Consider the following 26,840-nt stretch of genomic DNA (forward strand, 5'->3'; position numbering starts at 1 on the left):
AATGATCCTTCCAGCAGCTCTTGAAATTTATATTAAAAGTTAATACAAACTGCCTTTCATTAACACGAAAACATAAGATTTAATTTTGCAACCATTTAAATCTATGGTAGAATTTAGAATGAAAGCTATTCAGATAAATTGGTCGCATATTAGTGAATCCAAAAAGAAGATACTTTATGGATGATCTGATGTCTTCCAATGCAGTGATCACAATGAAGACCACTTCTGAGGTAAGTGTAAATAGCCTAATGAGCGTATGCCAAACCTGATTAGTGGCTAATAAAAAACTAGTTCTATAATTTCATCACATTCAACAGGTGTGTTTTCTTGATCATAGGAAAAGGCAAAATTAATTGTGTGAAGCTGAACTGGTCTCTTCACACGGATGCTACTTTTAGAATTTGCAAGGCCAGTATAGGCAACAAAAACTGTAATTACTGATAATATACTTCTTGTTTCGACAAATGATGGTTAATTTATGTCTTAACATCAACACATACAAAATTAAAAAGGGATTTTTTATCTGACAATGCTCAACTATTTTTCTTTTTACTTGCCATATCAAGCTTACCAGAGTTCTGTAGTAGAATTTCTCCTTGAGAGTGTCAGTTTCTATTTGAACAAGATAGCCCAAGATCCCAGCAGAAGGAGAGGATATTGAGGAGGATATCATGCTGTCAGTCATTTGATAACGCACATGCAGGTCAGCAAATGTTGGGCTGATGACGTCTAGTGATGCAGTGTTCTCCACAGCTCTATAACAACAACAAATATACAGGTATGTAGGAATGCACAAAGACAGCACAGGCCCTGAGGAAGTACACAATGCAATATGCCTAAATATAATACCACCTATTGCATTACATATATCTACATAAACAATCAATCTGTAACAAAAGGAGGGCTTTGCTATCCATGTTTCTTAGGATTTAGTCTAACACATTCAAAATCATGCTATTTCAATTTTTTTCTTTTTTTTTTTTTTTTTTTTTTTTTTAGATACTATTTTGAGCTGTATTGAGAATTTTCATTAAATCATGAGAGCAAATAAAAATGTGCAGCTCCACCACTATAAGCTTTCTAGGCCTCTAAAAGCTGATTTCAGTTTTTCCACCAATTCAAAGTATAGGAAGAATTTTGTGCCTGCTCTTTTACTTGCCTTCACAAATTTTGGTCACTTGGATGTATAAACACAACACTCATAGACAAAAAGAAGCAGTTAGAAGGTCAGCTCTGTAATCTGCAGTGTTGGTACTTGTGAATAAAAATTACTCTTTAATGGTTTGTGTTTACACAAAGGCCCTCAGTGAAAAAATGTGTTGCAGGGCTGATCTAGAATTGCTCTGATTGTAAAATGTTGTGTTCATAGCTCAGCAATGATATGAAATAGGACTGCTCAGAAAAACTATGATGGATATGCCCAGGGAGATTCCAGCTACCTCAAGATTGAAAGTGTTATCACCAATAATGACAGAATAGTTACTAGTTATAGCACAGCATTCTCAGGCATTGGTCTTCAAAGTAACATGTACATAATTGGCACTTTTGCCTATTATAAATTATATTATCAGAATAAATCCTTACCCAAATCCCTGAACAGAGAGATCTTCCATGTAGTTCGCACTGAAGTCACGATGAGCAAAGTTGCCTGTGGTCTTCATTACAAACTTGTCTTCTTCAGATTTGTAGTTTGAAACAACTGTGAAACAGATTTCAGATGTGTGCATTACCAGAATTTACCAGAAAACACCACAAAATATATGTCAAGCTGTCTGCCAGAAGGCCAGTTGTGAAGTGTTTTCATAGTATGCAAAATTATGCATTAAAAAAAAAAAAACAACCAAACTTTGATAATGCGCCAGATAAAAAGACATAAAAATGCTTTTTCAACCAGAGTATTTAAAAACTCCACTTTACCCTACATTTATAATGACAGAGGTATAATATTTTGCATTTATACAGGCCATAAATAGGGATTCTAATTTCTTGAGAGTTTATAGTTTTATTCTGGTGTATTTATTATTATTATTCTAAAATCCAGAACTAAAAGCAGTATGGGACATCTGAGCTTTCTGAGTTGGAGTAATTTTCAAAATCAAATATAGTCAGTTCATAAGAAACAGGATAAAAACTTCTTTATTTGAACTGAATTGCATAAAAAGTCAGCCTACTTTCTCTCCTTTATATGTATTATTATAAGTAATGGAGGAATGTCATTATGCCTGCAATTTAAAGTAAGAAGCAGCTATATAGTAAAGAGGTCTTTTCCATTTTCTTTTTTTAAATAGCAGAGCATGTTATTAGTTATCCATGTATTTTGTCATCAGTCTTCAGGGTGTCTAACTAGTGCTGAAGGGGATGAAAGTAGAGATACAATCTAATATAACTGTTAAACAGATATTAGCCCATTCATAAGGAAAGTCCATGAAAATATCTGTGAATAACAGCAAGCAGCATTTCTCCCAAAATTATGGCATACTGAATTTTAATGTCTTACCGTTCAAGTCATATTCCAGGAATTGCAATGTTGAGCTGCAGGTAGAGTCAATGGACACTTCAAAGGATTCCTTTTTATTTGTTAAATCTGTTCTCCAGGTAACATTATACAGAGGGGAGGCAACTTTCAAAGATCCACTCAAGGCACCAAATGATGGAATGTAAATTCCAGCAGGCAAGGACAATTTGAGAGGGGGGATCTCAATTTTCTGTTCAGGAATAGTAATGGTAGGCAGATCAAAATCTGCAATCTTATTTGCTACTTCATCCAGATCCACATGGAAGCTGCCAAGAGAAATACTCTTTGGAAGAGTGAATTGAGACACAGTTATTTGGTATTCCGGTACTGTCATCTCAAAATACGGTATTTTATATTCTTCTAATGTAATATAATTGGCTCCTACATCCACTCTGGGGAATCTCAGTTTTGGCAGTGTGGGTAAATTTACATCAAATGGCATTATGTTTAGTGTCTTTGGAATTTTTATGTTGCGCAAGTCAATGGTGTACGCTGGGACCTGGAGGGTAGAGAATGGAACTCTGAACTCTGGAGTGCTGAAAACAGGACTTGGAGCCTTCAGGTGTAACTCTGGAATGCTGAATGTGAAGCCATCACTCAACCTAATCACAGGCATAGGGAAAAAGTAACCATCGTCACTCTTTGTGTACATGAAGGATGCTGAAGCATTTAAGTAGTGTTTTCTGTCAGCAACAGTAGTGACATCCAACTTCAAGATATCCCACAAGCTCTTCTTAGAAATAGGACAATTAATTCTTTTCAGGAAGTCCATGTATCCTCCCACAGATCCAGAAATATCAAACTTTGCATTTGATTTTTCATTTGATAATTGCATATCATGTCTCAGAGATAATGACTGAATTTGGCCTTCACCCTTCCAACCAACTTTCTGGTCTGTAGGGCTGATTTTCATTAAGATAACTTGATTAACTGAGGCTGTGTCCAAGAAGGAATTTGGCTGAGTGGCTTGAATCTGGAGATCTGTTGACATTCTCCAAGAAGCCAGCTCAAAGGTTGCTTTGCATTTCTGAGATCCTGTAGTTGTGAAGAGAGGTGTGTATCGTGCATAGTTTTTCCCATTGTGCTCCCAGACTGCATAAACACGATTGATAGATGCTTCAACTGCAAGTATTTCTTTCATTTCACTGTTCCAGAGTCCATCTACTTTGGAGTTGGTCTCAAGCTTGAGAGATGATCGAACTCCATTAGCATGCAGATAGGTGTTTGCTTCATGGTCTAGAGCTCCAGAAAATGTATTTCCAGTGTAAATTGCTCCATCGATATTCCCCTTTGTTGATGTTTCTACTGACAGGTAAGATGTAAGAGTCTCTAAAGCAAATTTGTTAGCAACTCCTCCCTTAGCACTGATACCATGCTTAGGTGTGGTAAAGTCATATGTTACTTTTAGCTCTGAAGAAACAGTGGGTTTAGATTTAGTATTTCCAGAAAGCTCTTGGCTGAAATTCATTTTAAAAACTGGTGTGCTGATTTTTGCATTTGTCACCATTGAAGCTTCCAGGTTCCTTTTTGTGAGACTAATAGTGTTGTCATGACTTCCTCCTAGAAATTTGTTATTATTCAGGTTCAGTGCTGTGGCGAGCTTCAGTCCTCTTTTTCTTGTCAAACTGGTTGAGCCATCCAGCTTAAATTGTAGTGCATCAATGACAGATGAAGATGAAACACTAAGGTGCCCAGCAATATCTGACTGATTAAACAGCCCAGCATTTGCAGTCAAAGTGATCACGCTGGATTTAAATGAGAAGTCATAGGTAATGTTTCCCATGGCAGGAATTAAGATCTGGTTTGATGGGCTGTTGATTCTAAATCTAGGAAGCTTTAGAGTGCGTAGGTCCTGTGGAACATGAAGAACTGGAAGTTCCAGAGAAGGTAATACTAGTGTGTAAGATGGTACTGAAAAGCCAATAAATGGAACTGTGAATCCTGTTGTGCTTATTTCTTTTGGAAGCATGTAACCAAAGGCTGGCATCTCAGCAGTAAAAGGAGAAACCTCAATATTCACAATTGGAATAGTGTATCCAGGAATCCTGAAGGTCCGTGGCAGTTTGTTCAGTGATGTCTGTATTTTGTATTTGTCAAATTTTGTTTTGGCTTCATTATATGACTTTGTGAGAAAATCTAAAGCTGTGTTTCTTCCACTCTCAAAATATTTGTTGAAGAAAATTATATATTTGTTAAGTGCTTCATGCACTGTGGCTAAAGGAAGTGGGATTACATGCATATCTTTGTTTTTCTCATACTGAGCATTCAAATTTAAATCAAAAGACTGCCTTGTAGTCTTCAATAAATCCTTCAGGCCTGCCTGTTCCCACAGTGAATAATCTTTTAGTTGAGGTGTCTGGATTCCAGTATAGGGAATCTGAAGCTGAGGAATCGTTAGAGGAATATTCAGGAAGTCCAAATTAGCATCTCCACTCATTTCAACATGAGCTTCAATTCTGTCATCATTATTGCCAGCAGACATGTTATGGGAATACCTGTACTGATTAAACCTGCCAGTAGCTTGCCAGCTGACCTGCTGAACAGAAGAACTGAGTGAAAGACCATAATTATTCAGGAAGTCAATCTTGCCAGTCAGTTTCATTGGGAAGCTGATTTTCACATTTCCTTCGTTGTTGGTTAATAGGCGAATTTCAAAAGGCTGTGCCAAGAAGAAAAGCTCATTATTTACAGTTCCAGTAATTCGTCCATTGAGACGAGCATTGTGAGAGCCCGTTAATTCTACTTTCATTCCTCCAAGCTGTCCTGTGCCTTTTACATTAAGAATGCTACGTCCCACACGTTGTGACTCAATTTCAGACTGAACCTGAAGCGTTGCATAACTTAGGAAACCACATTCATATCTCATAGATTGGCTGACTTTCAGATACCTATCATTGATTTTGTAATCAGCAAAAAATATAAGAATAGGGCCGTCAATCCTGAAGGTAGCATGTGAATTGTGAGTGCCTTCATCTGAGAAGTTAGGAGAAGTCCACTTCCAGTTTCCTTTGCCATTGGATGTAAATGATATGTGTCCTGCCTCTAACTCTGTTGTCATATTGTTGACCAGATCAGCCTGGCTGGAAAAGTCAGCTTGTGGAATATTCAGCCTGTGCGAATATGTTGTTCCGCTCTGCACCTGAATTTTTCTTTGCAGGTTGACCATTAAATTATTCTGAAGTTCTACTGAATTTTTTATTGCAGAGAATTTTGCTCTAGTTTCAGCTTCACCTGACACAGAAGTCCCTAAAAATACCACTTCATTGGTATGGTCAACTTTCAGGAACTTGTGGCTGACCTTCATGGAATTTTTAAGCTTTAGCTGTTTCATTTCAGGAGCCAAAACATGTGAATCTGCAATAACACTGAAAACTAGGAAATCTAATTTGGATGTTGCTTGAGCTGAAAGGGAGGTCACAAACTCTGGACTGTTCGCAGATGTTGTAGTATTATGAACTTCAGCTTGAGTAGACAGTGTAAAGAATGGGGAGGCAACTCTAAAAGCACCAGATAATTTGCCGAATGTAGGAGCAGTCACTGTATGTGGAATACGTGGAAGTTGGAACTCTGGTATCTTCAAGTCAGGAATCTGGAACTCATTTAGATTTAGTTTTGGAATCAGTACTGCTGGGATTTCCAACTGAGGCATTTGTAATTCTGGAAAAGAAATCTCAGAAAAAGGCATATCTCTCATCTTCAGATCTTTAAAATATAAATCAATTGCTGGTAGCTGAAATTGACCAGACATGAGTTGGTCTATCATTCTCACAATCTGAATCTTAATCTCATTTAGGTCAATTGTATAAGAAGGAACTTTAAAGCTATTCAGAACAGTAAATTCTGGGGTAGTAAATTTTGCTGGGATTTTAATGTCCTTTAGTTTCTTAATATTTATCTCATAGGAGGGGATTTGCAGATCAGTCAGTGGAACAATGAACTCCGGTGTTCGGAAAGTTGCTTCCCGAAGACTTCGAAGACTGAATTCAAAGGCAGGTATAGTGACTATAATTGTTCTTATTTCAGGGACTTTAAATCCTGTTTCAATAAACTGGTTTAAATTTTCAGCCCAATTTTTTAGATCATACTTTTCAGCCAAAGTAACAATTTTTTTAAAAGCTAGGTTCCATTGTTCAGAAACGTATATGACAACAGAATTGTAGAACTGGCTTATCTTTTGAAGATACCTTTCAAATTCCTTGGAGATATCCATGTCAGAAATCCTCTCTCGCAGATCTTCCAGATGTTCATTTACTTTGGCTTTCAAATTAGTAAATGTTGTTGAATCGATGAGCTCCTTGAGCCAGTTCATTATAGCAGCAAGCTTGGTATCCCTTAATTGTTCTATGTATTTTGAAACTACAGCACTAAAATCTCTCATATATTGTTTCAATGCCTCTGCTTTCTGTGGAAGTTCTAGATTTCTGAGTTCTTCATTTATTTTCTGTGTCATTTCTTGGATTTTGTTATTTGCGTCATCAACAAACTGGTTATAGTCAAAAGACTTCAGTTTCCTTATAATCATGTCAAGGAATTTGTTGAGTTTCTTTATCATCATTTCATAATCAAAGGTTTGCACTTTCTTGACAGCGTCGTCAATAAAAGCCATAATTTTATCAAGGCATGTCTTCACATCAATTTTTCTTACATAGGTGATCATTTTCCGGACCGTTTCTTTTATTCTGTACTGGTTAAGCAGTTCTACCATTCTGTCCAATAAAAAATACACATGCTTATCAATTTCATATTTTACAATCAGTTTATGCACATGACCTCGGAAAGCACTGATCTTCTCAGACACTTCGTACTCCTCCATCCAATTCAGAATAAAGTCCTTGATTTGTTCAAGAACTTCTTTCATTTTTTTAACTGGTAACGAACGCCTTATTTTTTCTAATATTTGTTTAACATCAATCATTTTAATCTTCCGTTTCAAATTTTCAGCAAAGCTTTGGATATCAATGTTCTGAATCTGAACCTTGAGCTGTTCTAGGTTCTCCTGTATCCTACCTGTGATCCTGTACTCATCATCTACATTTTTAATCCAAGTCATAGTGCTGCTTCCAATGTTGCTGGGGTAATATTGATGAAAAAAAAATTGTAACTTCTGAATAGTGTCAACTACAGTCATTCTTATCTTGTATTTTTCATCTAGAGCTGTCATTTTTTCAACTATTTTGTCAAGAAGCTGTGCAATAAGTGCATTAATGTCAAACTGATCGTAATTCTCTTTTATGTACTGTTCTATTTGTACCATATAGGCCTGAAGCTGGAGCAGTATTTCTTGAAGATTGTCCAGGGCTTTTTCCAGAATGATTTCAAGATCATCAGATGTTACTCTATAGTCCTTTGTGAAAGCAATCAAATTAGTTTTTATGGTGCTAACTCTGCCATTCAGATCCAGTTTGTCCATGTAATCATTAAGTTGCTGTGGGAATTCATCTAAAGTTGCCTTGTATTTTTTCATATATTCATCCACGTCAATGTTTTTCAGGTAATTCTGTACAGCTTGCAGCGTGGATAAAATGACACCTCTGATTTGTTCAAAGTAGAGTGGCAAGTGTTCCAAGAATGGTAAGTTAATAACATGCACATCTTTATTTTTGTCATACTTCACAGAGCCAGAGATGCTGAATTCTTGAGGCTCTGAGATGCTGTCTCTGAGGCCCAACACATCAATTACATTAACTTCTTCAGATGTGAATGGTAGTCTGATTGCTGTATCCATCATAGAGAGATCTGCTAAAGCTTTTCCACTAAGTTCCACGCCAATCTTTTCAGCATCATTGTAAGCATTGATATCTTGTGAATATATGTTACTGTTTAGTTGACTTTTCAGTTTCCAAGCACTCGACTGCTCTGATGGAGTAAAAAGTATATGAAATTTGTTATCAAGCTGAGTAGTGTATTTTCTCATAGACTTGATGCTATGGCTGGTAGATCCTCTGTAATCATGAGAGATGGTGAAAGCAAGAGGCTCTGCTTTGAACAGGATTTTGCTGTAAAGGTCTCCTGTGTGTTCACCCAGAGCAATCAGCTTTCCATTACCGTTGGTGTGGACATCAGCAGTGATAGTGAATGGGGCCATAGTGGAACGCAGAGCATTGCTGAAACGGAGAGATTTGGAATCACAGTTTGTGTTCATAGTAATGGAGGAAGCCAGTCCTGCCACATTCAGATTAACTCTGTGACTCACTGCTGCCCCTTGGACATTTGCAACTGTGTCTGTCTTAAAGTTTGCAGTTAGATCAGCATACGTAATGGTGTAGGTATGTCTTACTTCATCTGTTCCATAGGCCGCTCTCACATTGCCACCCAAGTTCAGCTTCAGAGGCTCAAGGAGCAGTTCTGCTTTGTTGGAAACTTCAGTTCTGGTGTATTTAATATTATTGTTCAGCTTAGCTGTAAGTGATCTTGGCTGCAGCTGAAGGTCAAAAACATGCTTGTGGAACTTGTCAAAGCTGAAGCTGTTGTCTAACTTTGAAACAAACGTTAGGGATAAGCCAGGAATATTCAAGTCATTAGTGTACTCCAGCTTAATCTCTTTGAATGATCCTTGCAAATTATTTGAAAACTTGAGTCCTTCTCTATTTATTCTGAAATTTAAGACATGTTTATTGTCCATACCCAGAACTGTACTCTGATATTCACTTCCCAGCGTTATTTCTGTTAAGCTTGCTCTTCCACCTACGTTGAATTTTGCATTGTTTTTTCCATAGCGCCCAGATGATGACAGTGACATAGAGCCTCCAGAAGTATCAAGTTTGGCATTCACTTCACTTTGCATTGTCAATGGACTAAACTGAACATTTGTAGTTGCACTGCTGGCTAGACCATACTGATTAATGTTGAGTGATGACTTATGTGCAGCTCGATTCCTTTGATCAGTCAGAGAGAAATCAGTGTTGAAAACAAGATCCTGGGAATTGAGAGAACCTGTGAATAAGGCATAACACTGGGTTTGCTTGTAAGTGGCTTGGTACTCAGAGCGAAGTGCTGCCATCTTCCTTGACAAAAGGAGTTCGAGTTTATTGACAGCTGCGAGCTGAAGATACCTTCCATTTGTTTCAGATGTTATTTTCATTTGGCTATTTTCATACTTCAGTGAAGCTGTGTTCTTTAATAGTCCATTTTGTACATCAGAAGCTGAAGTAATGGAAAATACATCATCACTGTATCTACCGGATAGATGATTGGTAGCTTGAAGGTAAGAAGAATCCAACCTCAGATTTGACTTCCCTTCTAAAACTCGTCTCTTTTCATTGTATGAGCTTGACATAGTGTAAGTGCTTCTTGCAAACATAGAAGCTACTTCCAGTTGCCCTTCTATCTTGACATTATTAATATTCATGCTATTTGTCTTTTCAGATACAAGATCACTGGAAAATGAAAGCTGAGGACCCAGAGCACTGGATGCCATTAGGAATACGGAACAGTTCGAAACTGATGTAGGTTCATAACTCTTTGTCCTAGACATTTTAAAATCTGAAGTTAAGAGTCTGTGCTTCAGATGATTTTCATATGCACAAGTGAATCCATTTCTACTATAAGATGCTTCTCCAGAACCTGAAAAAGGAAAAAGGAGACAAAAGATAAAAATGTCATGTATCTCTTTTTATTTTAAGATGCCTATTTTCTCCAGCGCCATTAAGCTTTCATGTGACTGCTTAAACCATAGTCAATGTTATAATAACCCCCTTTAAAGGCAAAAATGTTGGTATAAAACTCTTCTAAAAAATTTCTTTCTATGTTGATATTTGGGGCTAAAAATTCAAACAATAAATAAATCTATTCATTACTCCATTAAATATAACCACAAGATGATGCAAATTTATGTTATTTAAAATTAACAAGATGGATTCTTGGGAATAGCTGAAACTAGATCATAGCTGACATTCCTTTTTATTTAATGTTGCCTTTATCATAAATCATATAAGGTAAAGAATTTAGAAGAAACTAAAGTTTTTTGCATTTCAAGAACACAAATTGCAATTTGAGAATACCCTAAAAAAACACCCCATTTTAACTCTTAACTAGTCTGAATCTGGACTAACTGCTATGTGGTAATGTCAATATGTGGACTTTTACAAATGATAAAAAGTATATTTATATACATACCTATACATAGAGAGAAGAAACTGGAGGCATAGCTACACACCTGCCTGATACTGGAAACAGTTGACTAGTCAACTATTACATACAACAATTTATCTGAAGAACCGTGGTTCGGTATGAAATATATTGGAAAACATACACCTTAAGATGAATTATTATTAATCCATTATTAATGGATTATTTGACTTTAACTTTCATTCCTAAATAACAAATAAACATAAAATCTTTAAAAACAAAGAGAATACAGAATGTCTTTCTTTAAATAAGCAATGTGAAAATGAAGGTGTAAGGTGTGATACATGATATGTTAAAAAATAGGACATATCATCAAAATAATTTAGCTAGTATTACAGAATCAATACATATCCTTACCTTTCATGTTGTAGGATAGTAGCTCAAAAACAGAATCAGCATTCACACTGTAAGTAGTTCCTATTCTGGATGTTTTCTCTGTGCTGCTATTTGCCAAAGTGTATGCTGCTGTCCAGTTGTAATAGTTGCTGTGCACACTAGCGGAGACCTCTAAAGCACCAAATAAAGGCACAAGAAGAGGATAGGATTCTGGAACAGTAAATGTTGGCATTCTGTATTCCTGTGATGGTATGTTTATTCCCATAGAGTCTATTACCAGACGAGGTGTTCTAACAGTCTGTGGCACTCTTATGTCATGGGACGATCTTCCACCAAACGGTAATGGAATATCAATTAGAAAACTGTTCTTATTGAAGCTGTATTTGATCCGGCCTTCACTAGAAAATAAAAGTGATTCTGTTAAAAATTATGCAACACCATGACATGTACACAGAAATGATTTCCACTACTCCCAGAATACTAAGCTTACTTATATAGTTGTATCCTTAATTCAGGTTTAGAGAAAACTGTAAAGACTATCTATCAGCATTTTTAAAGCACTTATCTATCAGAACCTCTTCAAAGCATTTATGATGATGGTTAATTCTGTCAGTGTTTTTCCCTTTATTTTATCAGAGAGATAAAATAAAATTGAGAGACCAAGTAGGCCAGAATCACACTACTTCCATAAGACCTAGGATTAGAACTCAAGCATTCCTGGGTCTTCATTCAGAGATTAACTAACCTAAGCTCACAGGTAGAGAGTGTCATTCAAGGGGTCAAATATCAATCTTTCATTTGATTTTGTACTCTAAGGATCCAAATCTAAATGTGCCTTATTCTCAAAATGAAGGAATTTGAAGAAAAAATTGCTGACATCCAGGAAAATTCTAATGTGCACTACTAATGAGAATTTAGGAGAAGATATATTTCCCTTCTTAATACTTAGTACTATACAACTATGTTTCAGTTTATCACAGCACTAGTTGTAGATGTACCAATTTAGATATTACCAAGCAATGTGATATGAATACTAATTGGTAAGAACAATATATACTAGAAACTGTAATGGAATCAACTGTACATGAGCACATTCATATCTAGATCACGTTGGCTAGTTAATGGTTTAATTTTGTAGAGACAGAAGAAATATTCTATTTATCTGCCTGTTAGTCTCTTTTTTTGTTGGTTAAGTGCTTATCATAATTTCTCTAGCTACCTTTTCAGGAAAAGTTCTTCGGGAATGGTGATAACAGGCAGTTTAATCTTCTGAATGTTCAGTTCCTGCAGTCCACTTAGTTTGGCTTGTAGCGTCTGGGCATAGGGGATATCTTTTGATGCCTTTTGCAGCCAGGTGTTGGTTGCCTGTTGGTTCAAAGTGAATGACAAGTTTTAAGACTTCCTAACCTTTTACAAGTTATATAAATTATTTGAAAACCAATATAACTATTGAATAGAACTATTCAACTAGGAATTTGATACATTGGTTGGTTTGACCAAAGTTGAAAAACTAAATCTTATTCAAACTGATGAATGCTTTTTCAAGTTGACCCGGTCGTGGTTTCCTTGGGCAGACAAAAACTAATCAGGACTACATGCTGATGCTGTAATTATAATTGTAGATTGAAACATACCACAATGAATTGTGAAACAATATGCCGCATTGTCATATCTGTAAGAGCAACTTTCCGATCCAATAGTTCGTTGGTATACTTCTCTACAGTCTTTGAGTAGTCTGAAAAGTCAACTTGGAAGCCAGAAGACATTCTTCCCACAGCAGCACTGGCACCTGAATTCCACTCTAGCTCAGCTTTTTCAGAATCTGAAAATAATGGATCAAAACAAATAAATAAATGAGTAAAATCAGTAATATTTATGTTCTATTTAGGGATATAATATAAACATAGGTAACAAGATGTTTATATTTAAAGGTTGTACATATGAATTATGTTTTTTCCCATACCATATCTCAGAAGAACTCTTTTTGAAATAGTGTTCCCATGAGTTTCTACAGCTGAGCTTATCTGAAGGTGTCCTTTGGTGGGTGAATAATTAACCAGTGCTTCAGTTCTAAGTTCAGTTTGCAGACGAGGAATAGAAACGGTGCCTCTTACCATTGCTTCTTCCATTCCAGCATATCTGTGAAAGCAAAGTGCAAATGTGAATATAAAACATTTCATTCTACTCTTTTACTTGTGTGGAGCAGTTTCAGCGTTTAAAAGGAGTGTAAAAAGTGACACAGAACTAATCAAACTTGTAAAGTTCTTTCTGAGTCAGTGACTATCTTCAGCTCCCATTGGCTACTTCGGGAATTTAAGGAAAATTGTTAAAATATGACTATGAATACACAAATTATTAATTCCTTAATATGTTCTGAATAATTCCATAATACTGAAACTGATGGAAATATCTACCTGCCTGGTAATATTCTACCTGAACTAAATTCAGGTAGATTCTGAAGGTCTGAACTCCTTACTCAAGCTGAATTTTCTGCTAAGGATACTGAGTGTGACCGTGAATCAGATAAAAACAAAACAGTTGACAAAATATATTATGCCACTGGGCTTCATTTTCCTTTACTCACGTTTATTTTATATCTTGTAACTTTGTTGACTTGAGCGAAATTCTAATATTATGTTAGTACAAATGAAAGGGAATTGAAGTCCCTGACATCTGTCCAAAACTCCCACTGATATCAGACGCAATTCTGCATGAACAGCAAAGACAAAGACTCCCTGGGGCACCATCAAGATCACAGAATTCCATGGAAGATTGAGGTTTATTAAAGAATGTGATCAGCTCATTTCACCATGGGCTTGTGAGGCAGACAATTTTAGAAACCCTGGCAGGCTGAACATTTTTGTGAGCTCCCCTGTAGATGTTCCCGGAAATATTCTCATCGTGAAGCGTGGGAATTTTTACAGGAAGCTCTCAGCTATTTTTGGTTTTGTTGCTTCTTGAGTGCTGTTAGAATAACTCTGTTAGAGCTGAATATACCCAGTAAAACCTAATACCTCTCTGTACAGTCCTTGCTTATATCCTTGGACCAGCACACCTGCAATAGCTCTAGTAAAATTTCATCCCTGCAAACGTGGAAGAACCACCACTAAAAACTTGCAACACAAATTGCACATATACATGTGGTAGAAAGGATCAGTTGGTATATTAGGTGTATTTATTTTATGTGTATGTGATGGATTACAAGTAAAATATTTTGAGGTTTTTCAAAGGACAGTTGAATGACAATTTTATGTCTGTATGTCTATATATCTATATATCTAGATATCTATGTATCTAGATATCTAGATATATATATAAAATCTATCCAAATTGGGATATTATTTTTCCCCAAATTTCTACCTTCAATAAAAACTTCAGTTACCTTATCCTAAGATATCTTAGGATCTTGTGTGCCCCGGTGGTGCAGTGGTAGGAATGCCGCCTTGCAACACTGGGGCCCGGGGTTCGAATCCCCCCTGTGGCGCAAGTGGTAGAAGTGCCGCTCTGCTACACAGGGGCTTGAATCCCGGGGGTTGGACTCGATGATCTCTAAGGTCCCTTCCAACCCACACAAGACTATGATACTATGATACTATGATACTATGATATCTGAAAAAGTCAGAAAAAGTGGTCTTTTGAGTTACCTTATTTGTCCAGTAACAGTAACTTCAGAAATCTTCTTGTTATTAAAGTCTAAAACAAAGGTATATGCTTTCTTCCCTGAAACAGATTCATCAGTGATTCTGAAGTTAGTACCAAAGTCAACATCAACATCTGGAATGGAGACATCGCTCGTCAGAATCTTCCTGTCTCTGTTGTACTTAAAGGTCAGTGTGGCTTCATGCTGCTTTACACCTGGAAAATATAATATTGTCCTGTTATTCACAACTATGGGGCATTTTGGACTTCTCTAAGGAGAAAACCTTCTTATATATATATATATATTATTAAATTATATATGTATTATATTATGTGTTATATATTATATTATATATTATAACACCCTGAAAATCTAAATCAAGCCTGAATGTGTCTCAGTCAGAAAGAGGGTCATCTTTTTCTCCTTATCTTCAGAGCTCATCATGGACTAATCCTGCCACTATTTTTGTTGCATTTGGTTTGCTGACTCATTAGAAAAAAAACAACATCTTGTGTTTTATGCAGTTTTTCTCCATTTGTATGCTTTACTTTCATATTTCATCAGAAATGTAATTTTCCTTTTGTTTATGTAGAAATAATTAATTTCTCCTTTTCCATTCTTTCATTCATTGACATCGAAGTTTAATTTAAATCTCATGAAGGAATTTTTAGAGATACAAAATCATGAAGAACTTGTAATCTGGCTGCAAATATGAAGCACAGTGAGAGGGCCTATTTGGGTGTTCTATTTCATACTGTACATAGCCCTACTATGTTTTATTCATAAAGATCTTTTTCTCCAGCTCAGTGACATATAGATCAAAACAGAGCTAAACCATTTCTTTTTCAGACACTTACCTTCTGCTTGTACTGCAAACTTTAATGTGTCTACCAGGTCATTTCCCTCTCTCTGTAGGTCATAGTTTGCACTTGCAGAGTATTCTTTAACTTCCCCTGTGGACACTATTTCAACTTCAAATCTAAAGGAGGAGTAAACAAATGTCTTGTAAATAACTGATTTTGCCATGAGCTGCTCATGCTAGTCTGTATTTCAGTATTTGTAAAGGTAAGTTTTAGGTAAAAGGGTAATGTAATAATAAGCCCTAAGAGGGAAGGTTAGTTAACCCAAAATAGGCATAGTCAATGCTTTCCTAACTTACCTGGTTTCTCCAGTCAAGGGATAATATGGAGCTTCCTCCATGGAACTGGCATTAGAGTACAATAATTTGGTGCAGAAGTTTAGACCAGAAATGAAAGGCTTGCACGAAGTTGAAAATTCTCTGTTCTCAATCAGAGGTGGAATTTCTTCAGTTTTGGCTGGAGACACCAAATGTAGTGTGTTGCTGGAAAAGGAAAGCAAATCATTTATTCCCAGAACAGTTTCGATGTTGCACATAAGTTGCTGTATTAGTAAGGCTACACTCTGAATACAAATGACTGAGGTAGGGGCTTAATGAAGTAACACTGATGGTTCAATGATAAAGCAATGTATTATTACTATTATGACAAGCATTACTAGCAATAATTTTAATTCCATGTGTTAAGCCCTTTATCCTCTCCAATTAATGTAAGCAGTTCATTTAAATTTCATTTAAAACCAGGCATTGCTAATACAATAATTTCATGTTAGAGAAATCAAAGCAATAGAAATGGTACATATCTTATTGGAAGTTACAAGAAATAGCGACAAATTAAAGAATCTGTGAGGCCTGGTTCCTAAGCTATTTACTTATCTTACAAGAAATGTTATCCCAGTTTAACAGTACCTGAGATTTTTCTATACTGAAAATTTCTCCATGTTTGCCTTCATCTCTCAATTCTATCACAGTGAAAATTGAAGAACAGAAGGGAAGAACAAAATCTCAGAAGTTCTCATTCACTTATTACCTGATACTGAGGAGCTTTGTTGGGGTCTTCGGGGCAGGAATGCTGAATTTCAGCTGTCCAGCTTTCACACTAACATGTGCTTCAATTCCAGACTCGTGGAATATATTGGAATTCATCTCCACACCACTTCTAGCAAATTCAGGCATGTTTATTCCTAGATGTGTTACAAACTCAACCGCTACTGAAGGTTTAGCAATGAATTCTGCATGCATCTATTTAAGAAAAGCAAAATAATGTATTTTATTTTCCCAAAATACCTTTTAGAACACAATGTCCTCATTCTTGATAATCTAGAGGTAGATTTTGTATAATTTATTTTGCTTTTCAAAAGTTGGTTCCCAAATCAGATCAGCTGGTGGAGCAAATAAGCGACAGTTGTCATACAGCAAATACAGCAAGATGACAGCATTGGGAAACCTTACACAGAACTACTCATTTTGTACTTGAAGTTACTTGCATGCATCTTTAAGTATGAAAACAAGAACCAGTTTTCCACTGTAGAGAAAATAGAGCAATTGTCCAAAACAATGAGTGAAGAGTTTGAAATAAAAGAAATGGATCCAAGATTTCAATTTCTCTAAACAGAAAACAGCTCCTTTTCAAGATTTGGGTTTCACCATTACAGCAAGAATGGACAGAACACAAGATTCTGGAAAAGACGCCACAAATAATGTAATGGCAGCCAAGAACAACTTTAAGGGCCTTTAAAAAATTTTACTTAAATACTGTACACGTTATGAAATTGAAAGTTCAGTGAACTGAAACTACTGAAGTCTTGATGTAAAATATTGACTAAAATAGAGTGAAACAACTACAAAAACTGAAAATAAAAATAAAAATATCCAAATATTTCATTTAAAAATTTAACTGGAGAATGTCTTGATGTAAAATATTGACTAAAATAGAGTGAAACAACTACAAAAACTGAAAATAAAAATAAAAGTATCCAAATATTTCATTTAAAAATTTAACTGGAGAATGTATTTTGTGTTGCATCCACTTCAATGTTTTAATTTGTAAAATGTTTTATTTCTTGTAGTACAGTTTTGTTTAGCTCATTTTCCAATATTTCTTTGAACTGGAAAGGAAAAAATTTCACTTTTATTTAGTTGCGTCAACAATTTCTATTAACTGTTTGGTTTGATCACCAAATTGTGCTGCAGCTTTTTGCACTACTCTCATTTGAGATTATAGAGAGAGAAAAACACAGGCGTGACATGGATTAGATCATTCATAAATATCATTTTGTCACATATTTGACTTACTATATGCATCACTTCTCACTTGTTTGTAAACATATTCCATGAATTAGTGGAAAGCCTCTAATGAGTAAGTTCTTTTTTATTTCATGACTAGTTTAGTCTTTAAAATTATTGTGGTGTAAACAGTTTAATTCCTAAATGAGTGTTGCTGATTATTAAGAGAAGCCAAATTAAAGACAGCTGTTGACACTTACACTTTTTTGATGAAGTTTCACAGCTACTTTTGCCCCAGGTGTTGCTATTCCAGAAAAGGCAAACTTCAGTTGCAAACCTGCTCCAGTTGGAAGTTCAAACTCATTGTCCATAAACATATAGTGGACGAATAAGTCCTTGTCAACACCTTTTGAGATGGCTTGTGCAACCTGTGAACCAAACAAGGAAACAAATATTAACTAATGGATGCTGGATACTAGATTTTATCATCTGCCTTGAGATACACAATTGTAATGCGTATTGAGAGTGGTGAGGTCCTGGAACAGGCTGCCCGTCCCTGGACGTGTTCAAGGCTAGGTTGGATGGGGCTCAGGGCAGCCTGATCTTGTAAACGTGGAAGTTTGGTGGCCCTGCCAGGCAGGAAGGTTGGAGTTTCATGATTCTTGAGGTCCCTTCCAACCCAGGTCATACTGTGATTCTGTGATTCTGGCTTCCCCAAAATCAATAGAAAAATGTCTATTACTTCATCAAAAGCAGTGTTTTACTATATATTTCTGAACTGTACTATATTCCCTTTTCTTTTTAATGTGATATACTATTAGTTCATGTTAATATATATATCTAATAATAATAATAAAAATTATCGGTAATGTCCCATAGTGGCTAGCACTGAAATTTTAGGAATTGTTCTAGAATATATCACAATTCTGCAATAATATCTGAAACCTACTTTTTTTCCTTTCCTTCACCCATCTACAAGAAGGATTCTACTTAGTTACTGGGGGGTCTGTATGGGTTCCTTAGAGTCCTTCAGACTAAATTTATATATTTTGTTTTAATTATTTTTATTTTATGTGACTGGAATGGGCATTAAATACACATTCTTCATATAATATATCAATAAAATCAAAACTTTGGTGGAAAAAGAAATACTGGTGAATAATATATGTTGATAAATCAGAAACATACCATTTCAGGAATTCTCTGAAGAGTTTTAATGCTCTCGAGAACCATGCTTCCCAGCAACTTGAAATCATTGAGTTTCATGTACCCAAGCTCTTCTCCCAGGATTCGCAGAAATGCTCTTCCTTCAGGAGCTTCCTTCTTGCTCAATTCTTTTATCAGTTTTTCAAGGTTAAGAATTATTGCTTTAGTGATCTCCTGAAAATTCAGTCAGAAAAAATAGATTTAGTGAAATCTGTAAGGTTTATTATTATCTAGAATAATGACACACTGAATATCAGTTAACTTTGCTAGTTTTTCTTCCTCCAGACAAAGGCCCATCCACATTCCATGAAGAAAGAACACTGTTGAACAGCATTAAAGACTTCTACTTTAGCATACTAGAAAAGGCTTAAGTTCACATATAATAAACATATAAGTGCCGTAATTACTATGTAAATATGGGAATGCTGGGCTGCACAGAAAATGCTTTCAAACTATACCTGATCCTGCTTGCCATCGTGGGAGTAACCAAAGTAGTCAAAGAGAGCCTTGGAAACCTGCTCTGGCACCTTGCCATCAACCCAGTACAGGGTCTTGCTTGCAGTATCTGGGAAAAATCCCTTCTCTCCAAACAAAGCTTCCAGTGTTGGTTCAAATCCCTTTCCATCCAAGCCAAGCTGAAACGAACAGAACAATGCCATAACTGAGAGAGGTTCTTCACTTCTTTGTACCTTTACAACAAACAGACTTTCTGGGAAACAGAAAATGCATTGAAAGTAAATCCTACAAGTCTATGATTCTTAAGGGAAGATATTCATGATAAGATAATACTAGATCTTATGATGCCTTTGGCGACATCCAACATAAAACCTACACATAGGCTGTATCTCACTTAGAATCTACTATGAGCACTTCAGAGTGCCAGTAATGACTCATTAGCATGAAGTCCATTTGTTACAGATGAGTTCATTTTACACTAGCTGTGGCCTTTAATAACTCCAACAGGGTCGTCCATACAGGCAAAGGCAAGTGACATCACATAACGGATGGCTTGCTCTAAAGCCCATCGAGATCAAATGAAAGTCTCCTTGTAAGCACAGTGATCTTTAGATTTCTCCCAAAGCTTGTAAAAACAATACATTATTCATGGAAAGTTGTTATAAGCAAACAGAAGTGAGAAAGAAAACAGTTGAATACTAGCAAAGGCTTTTGATAATTGTACCTCAAAGATATCACTTGGGCCAAAATCATACACATTCAGGGTGGTTTTCAGCATAGTTTCTTTAGGAACATAGCTGCTTGGATCAAATATCACATTTCCTTCTGCTTTGGCAGAGACGGGACTGAGGCCAGGTATAGAAACACTTTTGGAAACTTGATAATTTTGTGAGAATTTTCTGAAATCTTTCGCTGTTGGAATGTCGTTTCCTTTCAGTGCTTCTTCAAGTTGGCTTTTCAGACTAGGGAAAAGGATAGCAATGCAAATATGATCAGTATGAATTGCAATAAATCTTTATCCCTAAGTGTGAGATTTCTTACATCACTGGCAAACATTCATACAACAGAGGTGACTGTATACATGGTTAGCTCTCTGCACATACTACTACTAAGTCTAAGGGCAAAAGCAACCCTGCTGTAACAAAGCCGTTAACCTGCTCAGTTGATGTTCTGACAAAGAAAACAAGCCAGCAAACTAACAATCAAACAACAACAACAACAAAAACACAGAAAACTCACACTACTAAAACAACATTCAATGCAGTATGGAAAAACTTTGCTCTTCTTAGGAGATCAGTATATAACAAAAACTTACTCTTCAATGCCTGTTTCATCAGAGTCTAGGATGTTGGCAATGTGTGAAGCGACAAAGCTTTTCACTTGCTCATTCTTCTCCCTTGTGAGGATTCTTATAATCTTTGTGAGATCAGCTGGGGAAGGATTCTTCATCAGTAGGAGATAGGTTGCTAGACGTTTATCTGTAGGTGCATCCCCTTCCTGGAATTCTTTCAGAAGTGCTGAACGATCCTAGATAAATATAACAATATTGTCATACTCCTTAGAGAAGAGACAGCATGAAATAATTTTGAGTATGTAATTTCTTCAAGACTGCATAATTACAAAGTATCCTTTTTTCCTAAAATCGGTCAAAGTCTTGTCATGGATAATATCCTGATACTGTTTCTTTTCTTAGATCTTTTCAGAGAAATTATTTTTTTATTAAAATAGATTTTCTCACTCTGTATCTGGCAAATTAATTTGTTTTTTTCTAAAAATGATTTTCTTGTGGGGGAATCTGAAATGTCCTGGTCTGCAGAAAAAAAAAAAACCTTAATTTTTTGATCATTCAGAAAGAAGGTGATCAAAATGCTCTGACGTAGAAAAACTAAAAACAGATGTTGGAAATAGATAGTGACAAATCAAATTCCTTAAATGGATGTAAGTCTGAGGATGTGATTCTGGGCTTCCAGACTTCTTAAGCCTTGTCTGGAAATAAGATCTCACCTTTTAGGTGAGATGATCTTACTAACATTGAAATCGTTATGCCATTGTAACGTGAACACAAATCTAAGCAATACTATGAATAACAATGACAACAACGTGCCAGTATAAAATATCGACCTGATTTTTCTTAGTAAATACATTTAAGTTTGAATTAATTCCTTATTTAAATCCAGCTCCAAATAAGCAGAATTCCATTTAAACCCTGTCCTGGAAATTTCCCATTTTAATTCAAAGTGTCCAGGGAAAGTGGCTTCTTCAAAGAAGCAGCATTCCCTGAATCAGAAGAATTTCTCAGACTTGTGGATTGAAATTAAACTAACAAAAGAAATTCTATTAGAGCAGGATGCAGCTAAAAGGAAGGTAGCAAAATTAAGAATTATTAGGAGTGCCCTATTTTATTCAATCATTTATGTGAACAGTCAAGGTGAACTGAACGCAGGTTATTCTAGTTCTTGTGTATTACCTCGTCTGTAATGGTCATTTTCCGGAATGCCTGTATGGCTGCTTTTTGAACTGAAAGAGATGCAGCTTGACTTCTGATACATGTTTTAAGAGAAGCTTTTAGGCTGGGTTTAGCTTTCTCCATTACTGCACCCATGTTTCCAATAGCCTGTCAGAGATGAAAACAAAGGAAGATGATTAATTTATTTTCTCCACCAATTGAAGCAAATTAATATATGTGTTGTGATAAGAAAGAAGCAAATAAAAATACCCGAAGTGTGAGATATGTGAGTTCAGAATCTCCAGAACAGTCAGTGCCAAGCTGTGATACCATGAAGTCAGCAACATCTGTTATTTCCTCTGTCACAATCATCTTCTCATTATAGAACCTGAAGCAAAAAATGCATGAGAAAAAAATGGTTAAAATGGAAAATGCCTATTTATTTTTTTATTTCAGTAGAACAAATTCAAGAGAAGAACAAAAAACCCTCAAGGAGAACTAATCTTAGAGTTCACACACTGTTTTCTTGATGTTATTCTGTAAAATTACATGCTGCCATTACTTACTTAGTAACAGCATGACTCAAGCCATAAAAGGAAGCTCGGCTTGGCTGATACTGGGCCATGTTAAGAATTTCCCGGATTCTCTTCGGAGTAGGAGAAGGTAACAGTCCCAGGGTATACGTGACCAGGTCTACCACAAGTGGATTCACGTTTCCAGTTCTCAGTATCTGAAGGACTGCACTATAACACTCCGGAGTTCCACACTGAATCAGGGCCTGAATTGTGATGGAACTGAAAGGAAAAGAAATAGCTTTAATTAATGAATTTCTTATTTGCACTTATTCCTGCATGCTTCATGTTTAAAGAAACATTTGACACATTCGCTCAAGTCTGTTAATATAAATGTGTGGTTATGTATAGCCAGAAGTAAAGCACACGATTACTAATCAGGAAGAAGCTGCTTACTTTTAGAAATTATGATAACACGTGACTAGATAAGAACAAGATGAAAAATATTAACATTATTACAATTACACAGACATATCTATTTTTCTCCATGGCTGTGAGATTTTTCATACCTTTCAGTATTATAATACATTGAATCAGACCGAGGCTCTCATCTATCTAGAGCCTGAGGGCATAAAGTACGCATAAACTCACTGAAATCCAGGCAAGACAGGAATAATATGATTTGGGAGTGGAGGTCAATGTCAAACCAAAGGTTTGTGCCCTTACATGGCTCTAAAAATCTCACTTTAAAAACTGTGTTCTTGGAATTTGGAATTACACTGCCCTTGAGCAAAACTAGATCAAAGATATTTGTCTATAATAACATGTTCACTGCATTGCATCAGGCATTTACACTTGGCTTGGTGGTGGGGAGGAAAACCCTACACTGCTATATTCAACTCAATTTAATTTATAGTTTAGTTTCTTAACTAAAATGAGAAGATTTGATCAGTTAATGATCATGCAATATTAGTACTTCATAGCTGTCTGGAACTTTCAAACCTATTTAAATTCTTAAACTGTTTTCATTTATTTAATATTCAAGTTATTGCCATCTGAGCACTTCTGATGGAAAAAAATTAGTTCTTGCTCTCTGATTTTTCTCTCTGGTTTATTAATATGAAATTTATCTTTCTGAAGGACAATCCTAACATCTATTTAAACTACATTTGCAGATAATGTGCAATGAATCATCAACTTTGGAATGATTTTTTGCTACGGCACTGACACAGGCTAGAACTGCTGGAACATACCTTGAAGTTTCCATCATCTTTGGTACAAGAGAGCCAAGAGTGCTGTTGTGTAGACTTCTAAGTCCCGAAACAAATTTGTAAAAGAGTTTTGCTCTCTGTTGGTTCTGCTGGGAGGCAGTAAGTTTCTGCAGTTCCTGAAGAATCTTCAAAACACCATCACCCTGCTTGGAAAATTTAGCATCTGTGCTTTCCAGTGCAAGTCCTTTCTCTTCCAGTTCATCTAGAAATTAAACCAATGACACTCTTTATTACTTGATCAAGGAGCTCTCTGCACTGAATATAATATCAACAGTTTAGATTGATTTATGCTGCAATTGTTGAAGTTCAAGAACTCAATATTTTGTAAAAATAAATGGAATGTACATGCAATTCCCCCCAAAATAGAATAATGACACTGAATTGCATAAAGCATCTGAAAATTTCATGAAGACATTTCCTTGGCACCTTTTATACTAGCAGAGTTTGCCTTTCTAACTTCTAATGAGTATATATTAGGAAAAAACATGCTCTGCCAATGCAATAACAATTGCATTTTAAAGAAGGGCATTTCAGAAACAAACATATAGTAATCAAGAATTGATGCAACCAAAGTTGCAAAAGAAATTATGGCTAACTTAAGTAATTCTGTTTGAGATTTATTTAGAATTGCAGCTGTACCTCCATCAAAATTTCTGCTGTTCATTCTCTGATTATCTTCAAGCTTCAGTGTCTGGTTGACTTCTGTCATCATACCATACTGATTTCTAGCAAAGAAACAAAAAATCAGTGCTTTAGTTGCATCAAAATTCCTTTGAGGAATCTTCCTACACTTCTTGCATCCTTACAAACAAAGTGCAGATTTAGGAATAAAGTCTTGTCAGAATTTGATACATTAGCATCCAAAATGAATATTTATTTTAAAATGGTAATTGTAAATAGTGATCAACATACTTGTATGAGGAAGGCAGAAAAAGGTGTTTCTCACTGCAGACAACATCTCTTATATGCTTTTTCTTTGGATCAATATTGTAGAGACAGGACTGAGTGCTACTCAGAAGGGTAGATAGTGGGATGTTCTGTAAAATGAAAAAAAATACGGGAGTTATTTTACTGAATAGGACAGGAAACAGTTTCAAAGTTTGCTAGTTTTCTTGAAACCTTAATTCTTACAGTCTATTGGATGGAGCATAACTTGTAATCATTCTCATACAGAAAGGAAATTATGCCGGTAGCAAATGTAAGTCTCTCAACAAGCAAAAATCCCACAGATATTCTGCCTTGGGCCTCACTGTAGTGTTTGGCATAGTAGTTACTTCATGATTTTCTTTCTTAGAATGTGTGACTAGTTCATATAAATTAGCTTGTAATTTTTAGAGTAGTTCAGGATCATGACGACAACTGATGTTCTTTCTAATTTCATTATTATACACATTTGAAGTTTTCTACAACAACGTGTAGAAGTAGTAGAAGTTATAAAACGTGTTTTTCACAATGATTATTTATTTATTTATTTATTTAACTTGGGGGGAAAACACTGAACAACTCAGAAGCCACAGTATCAGGAAGAAATCTTCAAATATTCATGCAAGCAACTGCATTTGATTGTAGGAGATTCAAATTTATCCTGAACAGCATGTCAAAACATTTACTTCAGGAGATTTAAAGCCCTCTCCTGCATATCACAGACATATCTGAGTGCTGGTGGTTTATATGGTTTACATGAAGTGGGAATGCTGAAAAGGTTAACCCACAAAATAAAAATGTTGTATATGATTTGATAGGTTATTGTGCAGTCAACAATTCCAACTCCATTTATTACAAAATTTCCTCCAAGAATTCATGAGAGGAATATCAAAGATAGTTACATTCTTTTTCTCTACTTCTGTTCTTCATAACTTACTGCCAACAAAACCACAGGCTGCTCTTACATAGGGGAGCAGAAAACAAGGTCAATATTGTATAAAATTGAAGGTCAATATTGTATACAATTATTCAAATTGTATAAGGTCAATACAAAATTAGTAGTTGCTTATCTGTTTAAGCAGTGCTGTATCACAGACTTTTCAGTGGTATACTTACTAGTCCTTTTACAATGGCAACAGGGCTGACATAATCTCTGATTGGACTGAAGTTGTCACAGGCTTTCAGGTTCCTGTTAACTGAAATATCTTCTGCAACACTTCCTCTTCTGGATTTGAACGCAACCAGACTGTCACACTTTCCATATACGGTATCCTAGAAGGAGGAAAGGAATCTGTATTTATTCATGCTGTCAGCCATTTTCTGTTCTGGCATAAATGCACACACTATCATCTGAATTTCCAGGTCTTCTGGAAATTATACATAACTCCACTAGGTGAGATTTCTTCCATTTATTAAGAAAAGAAGGTGAATGCTGTTCAAAATTCTTACCATGGAAATTTTTTGTAAGCTTTCCTCTGTTTCCGTTGGTGCAAGGAGAGCTGAGATGATTCCTCTCTTGAGATTGAGAATATTCAGAGGTTCATCCTTCTCTGGATATAGTTTGACTTTTGTTCCATCCTGAGTACTGAATTTTAGCTCATGTCTGTCAAAGAAATCCCCAATGTTAGAATGAAATCATTTTAAAACCACACAGGAAGGTGTGGTTTTAAACTGATGGGCCATTCCTAAAGCAGCATGTTTTTTCTTGGTCTATTAGTATTAGTATTTAATATTTGTTGTTACTACTATTTCAAAATATTATTATTAAAGTAGGTATTTCCCAGCAAAATTCTAACCAAGGACATTCTGGTATCACCAGACTACGTCATGTAAGGACAAGTAAATATCAGGAGCAATGGCTTGAAGTTAGAATTGCAACAGTTCAGATAGGAGATGAGCAAATTCTTAGACTGAGGTAATTATTAACTACCACAGTTCGCTACAAAATGATGGGAAAGACTAAAAGCCACTACTTGTGGTTTTTAAATAAAAATTGCACTGTGAAAAATAGATTTTAACACTCTCTGAAGTTTTTGTTAAGATTGATGGGTTGGGAAACAAGAGGGAGTGGAATGTGAGGCACTGCAATACGCTTATAGGAGTACAAATAATGCATAACTACCAAGCACTAGGGACTAGTTGGGTGGAGGGAGTAGTAGTAAGCGACAGAAATAGATAAGCAAGGAAAAGGTAAGTTGCATAGGTCATTAAAAATCATGATAGGAAATCCGGACTTCAGTCTCAAATGCCTTTCTATTGCAGTCTTTGTATCATATCAGCAAGGGAAAATGGCTGCAGACAGTCATGTGAGAATTTGCGTACAAG

At 35.8% G+C, this 26,840-nt stretch overlaps 1 protein-coding gene across 1 annotated transcript in view; it reads right to left on the minus strand.

Moving 5' to 3' along the window:
- The window catches only part of APOB (apolipoprotein B), a 35,913-nt gene that overhangs the window by 3,117 nt on the left and 5,956 nt on the right, over positions 1-26,840 (minus strand). Inside the window, exons 5-28 of the mRNA XM_015859545.3 lie at positions 25,965-26,118; positions 25,632-25,787; positions 24,504-24,628; positions 24,231-24,316; positions 23,574-23,793; positions 22,375-22,602; positions 22,079-22,196; positions 21,830-21,976; positions 20,678-20,889; positions 20,087-20,324; positions 19,365-19,541; positions 18,889-19,080; positions 17,961-18,128; positions 16,505-16,716; positions 15,778-15,960; positions 15,476-15,597; positions 14,623-14,833; positions 12,942-13,117; positions 12,613-12,800; positions 12,198-12,343; positions 11,000-11,376; positions 2,498-10,078; positions 1,585-1,699; positions 572-755 (exon numbers count right to left, since the gene is read on the minus strand). Coding sequence (XP_015715031.2) covers positions 572-755; positions 1,585-1,699; positions 2,498-10,078; positions 11,000-11,376; positions 12,198-12,343; positions 12,613-12,800; positions 12,942-13,117; positions 14,623-14,833; positions 15,476-15,597; positions 15,778-15,960; positions 16,505-16,716; positions 17,961-18,128; positions 18,889-19,080; positions 19,365-19,541; positions 20,087-20,324; positions 20,678-20,889; positions 21,830-21,976; positions 22,079-22,196; positions 22,375-22,602; positions 23,574-23,793; positions 24,231-24,316; positions 24,504-24,628; positions 25,632-25,787; positions 25,965-26,118 — 11,716 coding nt within the window. The remainder of the gene's footprint in view (positions 1-571; positions 756-1,584; positions 1,700-2,497; positions 10,079-10,999; positions 11,377-12,197; positions 12,344-12,612; positions 12,801-12,941; positions 13,118-14,622; positions 14,834-15,475; positions 15,598-15,777; positions 15,961-16,504; positions 16,717-17,960; positions 18,129-18,888; positions 19,081-19,364; positions 19,542-20,086; positions 20,325-20,677; positions 20,890-21,829; positions 21,977-22,078; positions 22,197-22,374; positions 22,603-23,573; positions 23,794-24,230; positions 24,317-24,503; positions 24,629-25,631; positions 25,788-25,964; positions 26,119-26,840) is intronic.

The sequence above is a fragment of the Coturnix japonica genome, chromosome 3, assembly GCF_054131305.1.
Source record: "Coturnix japonica strain WE chromosome 3, WE-NBRP24, whole genome shotgun sequence".
Taxonomy (NCBI): Eukaryota; Metazoa; Chordata; class Aves; order Galliformes; family Phasianidae; genus Coturnix; species Coturnix japonica.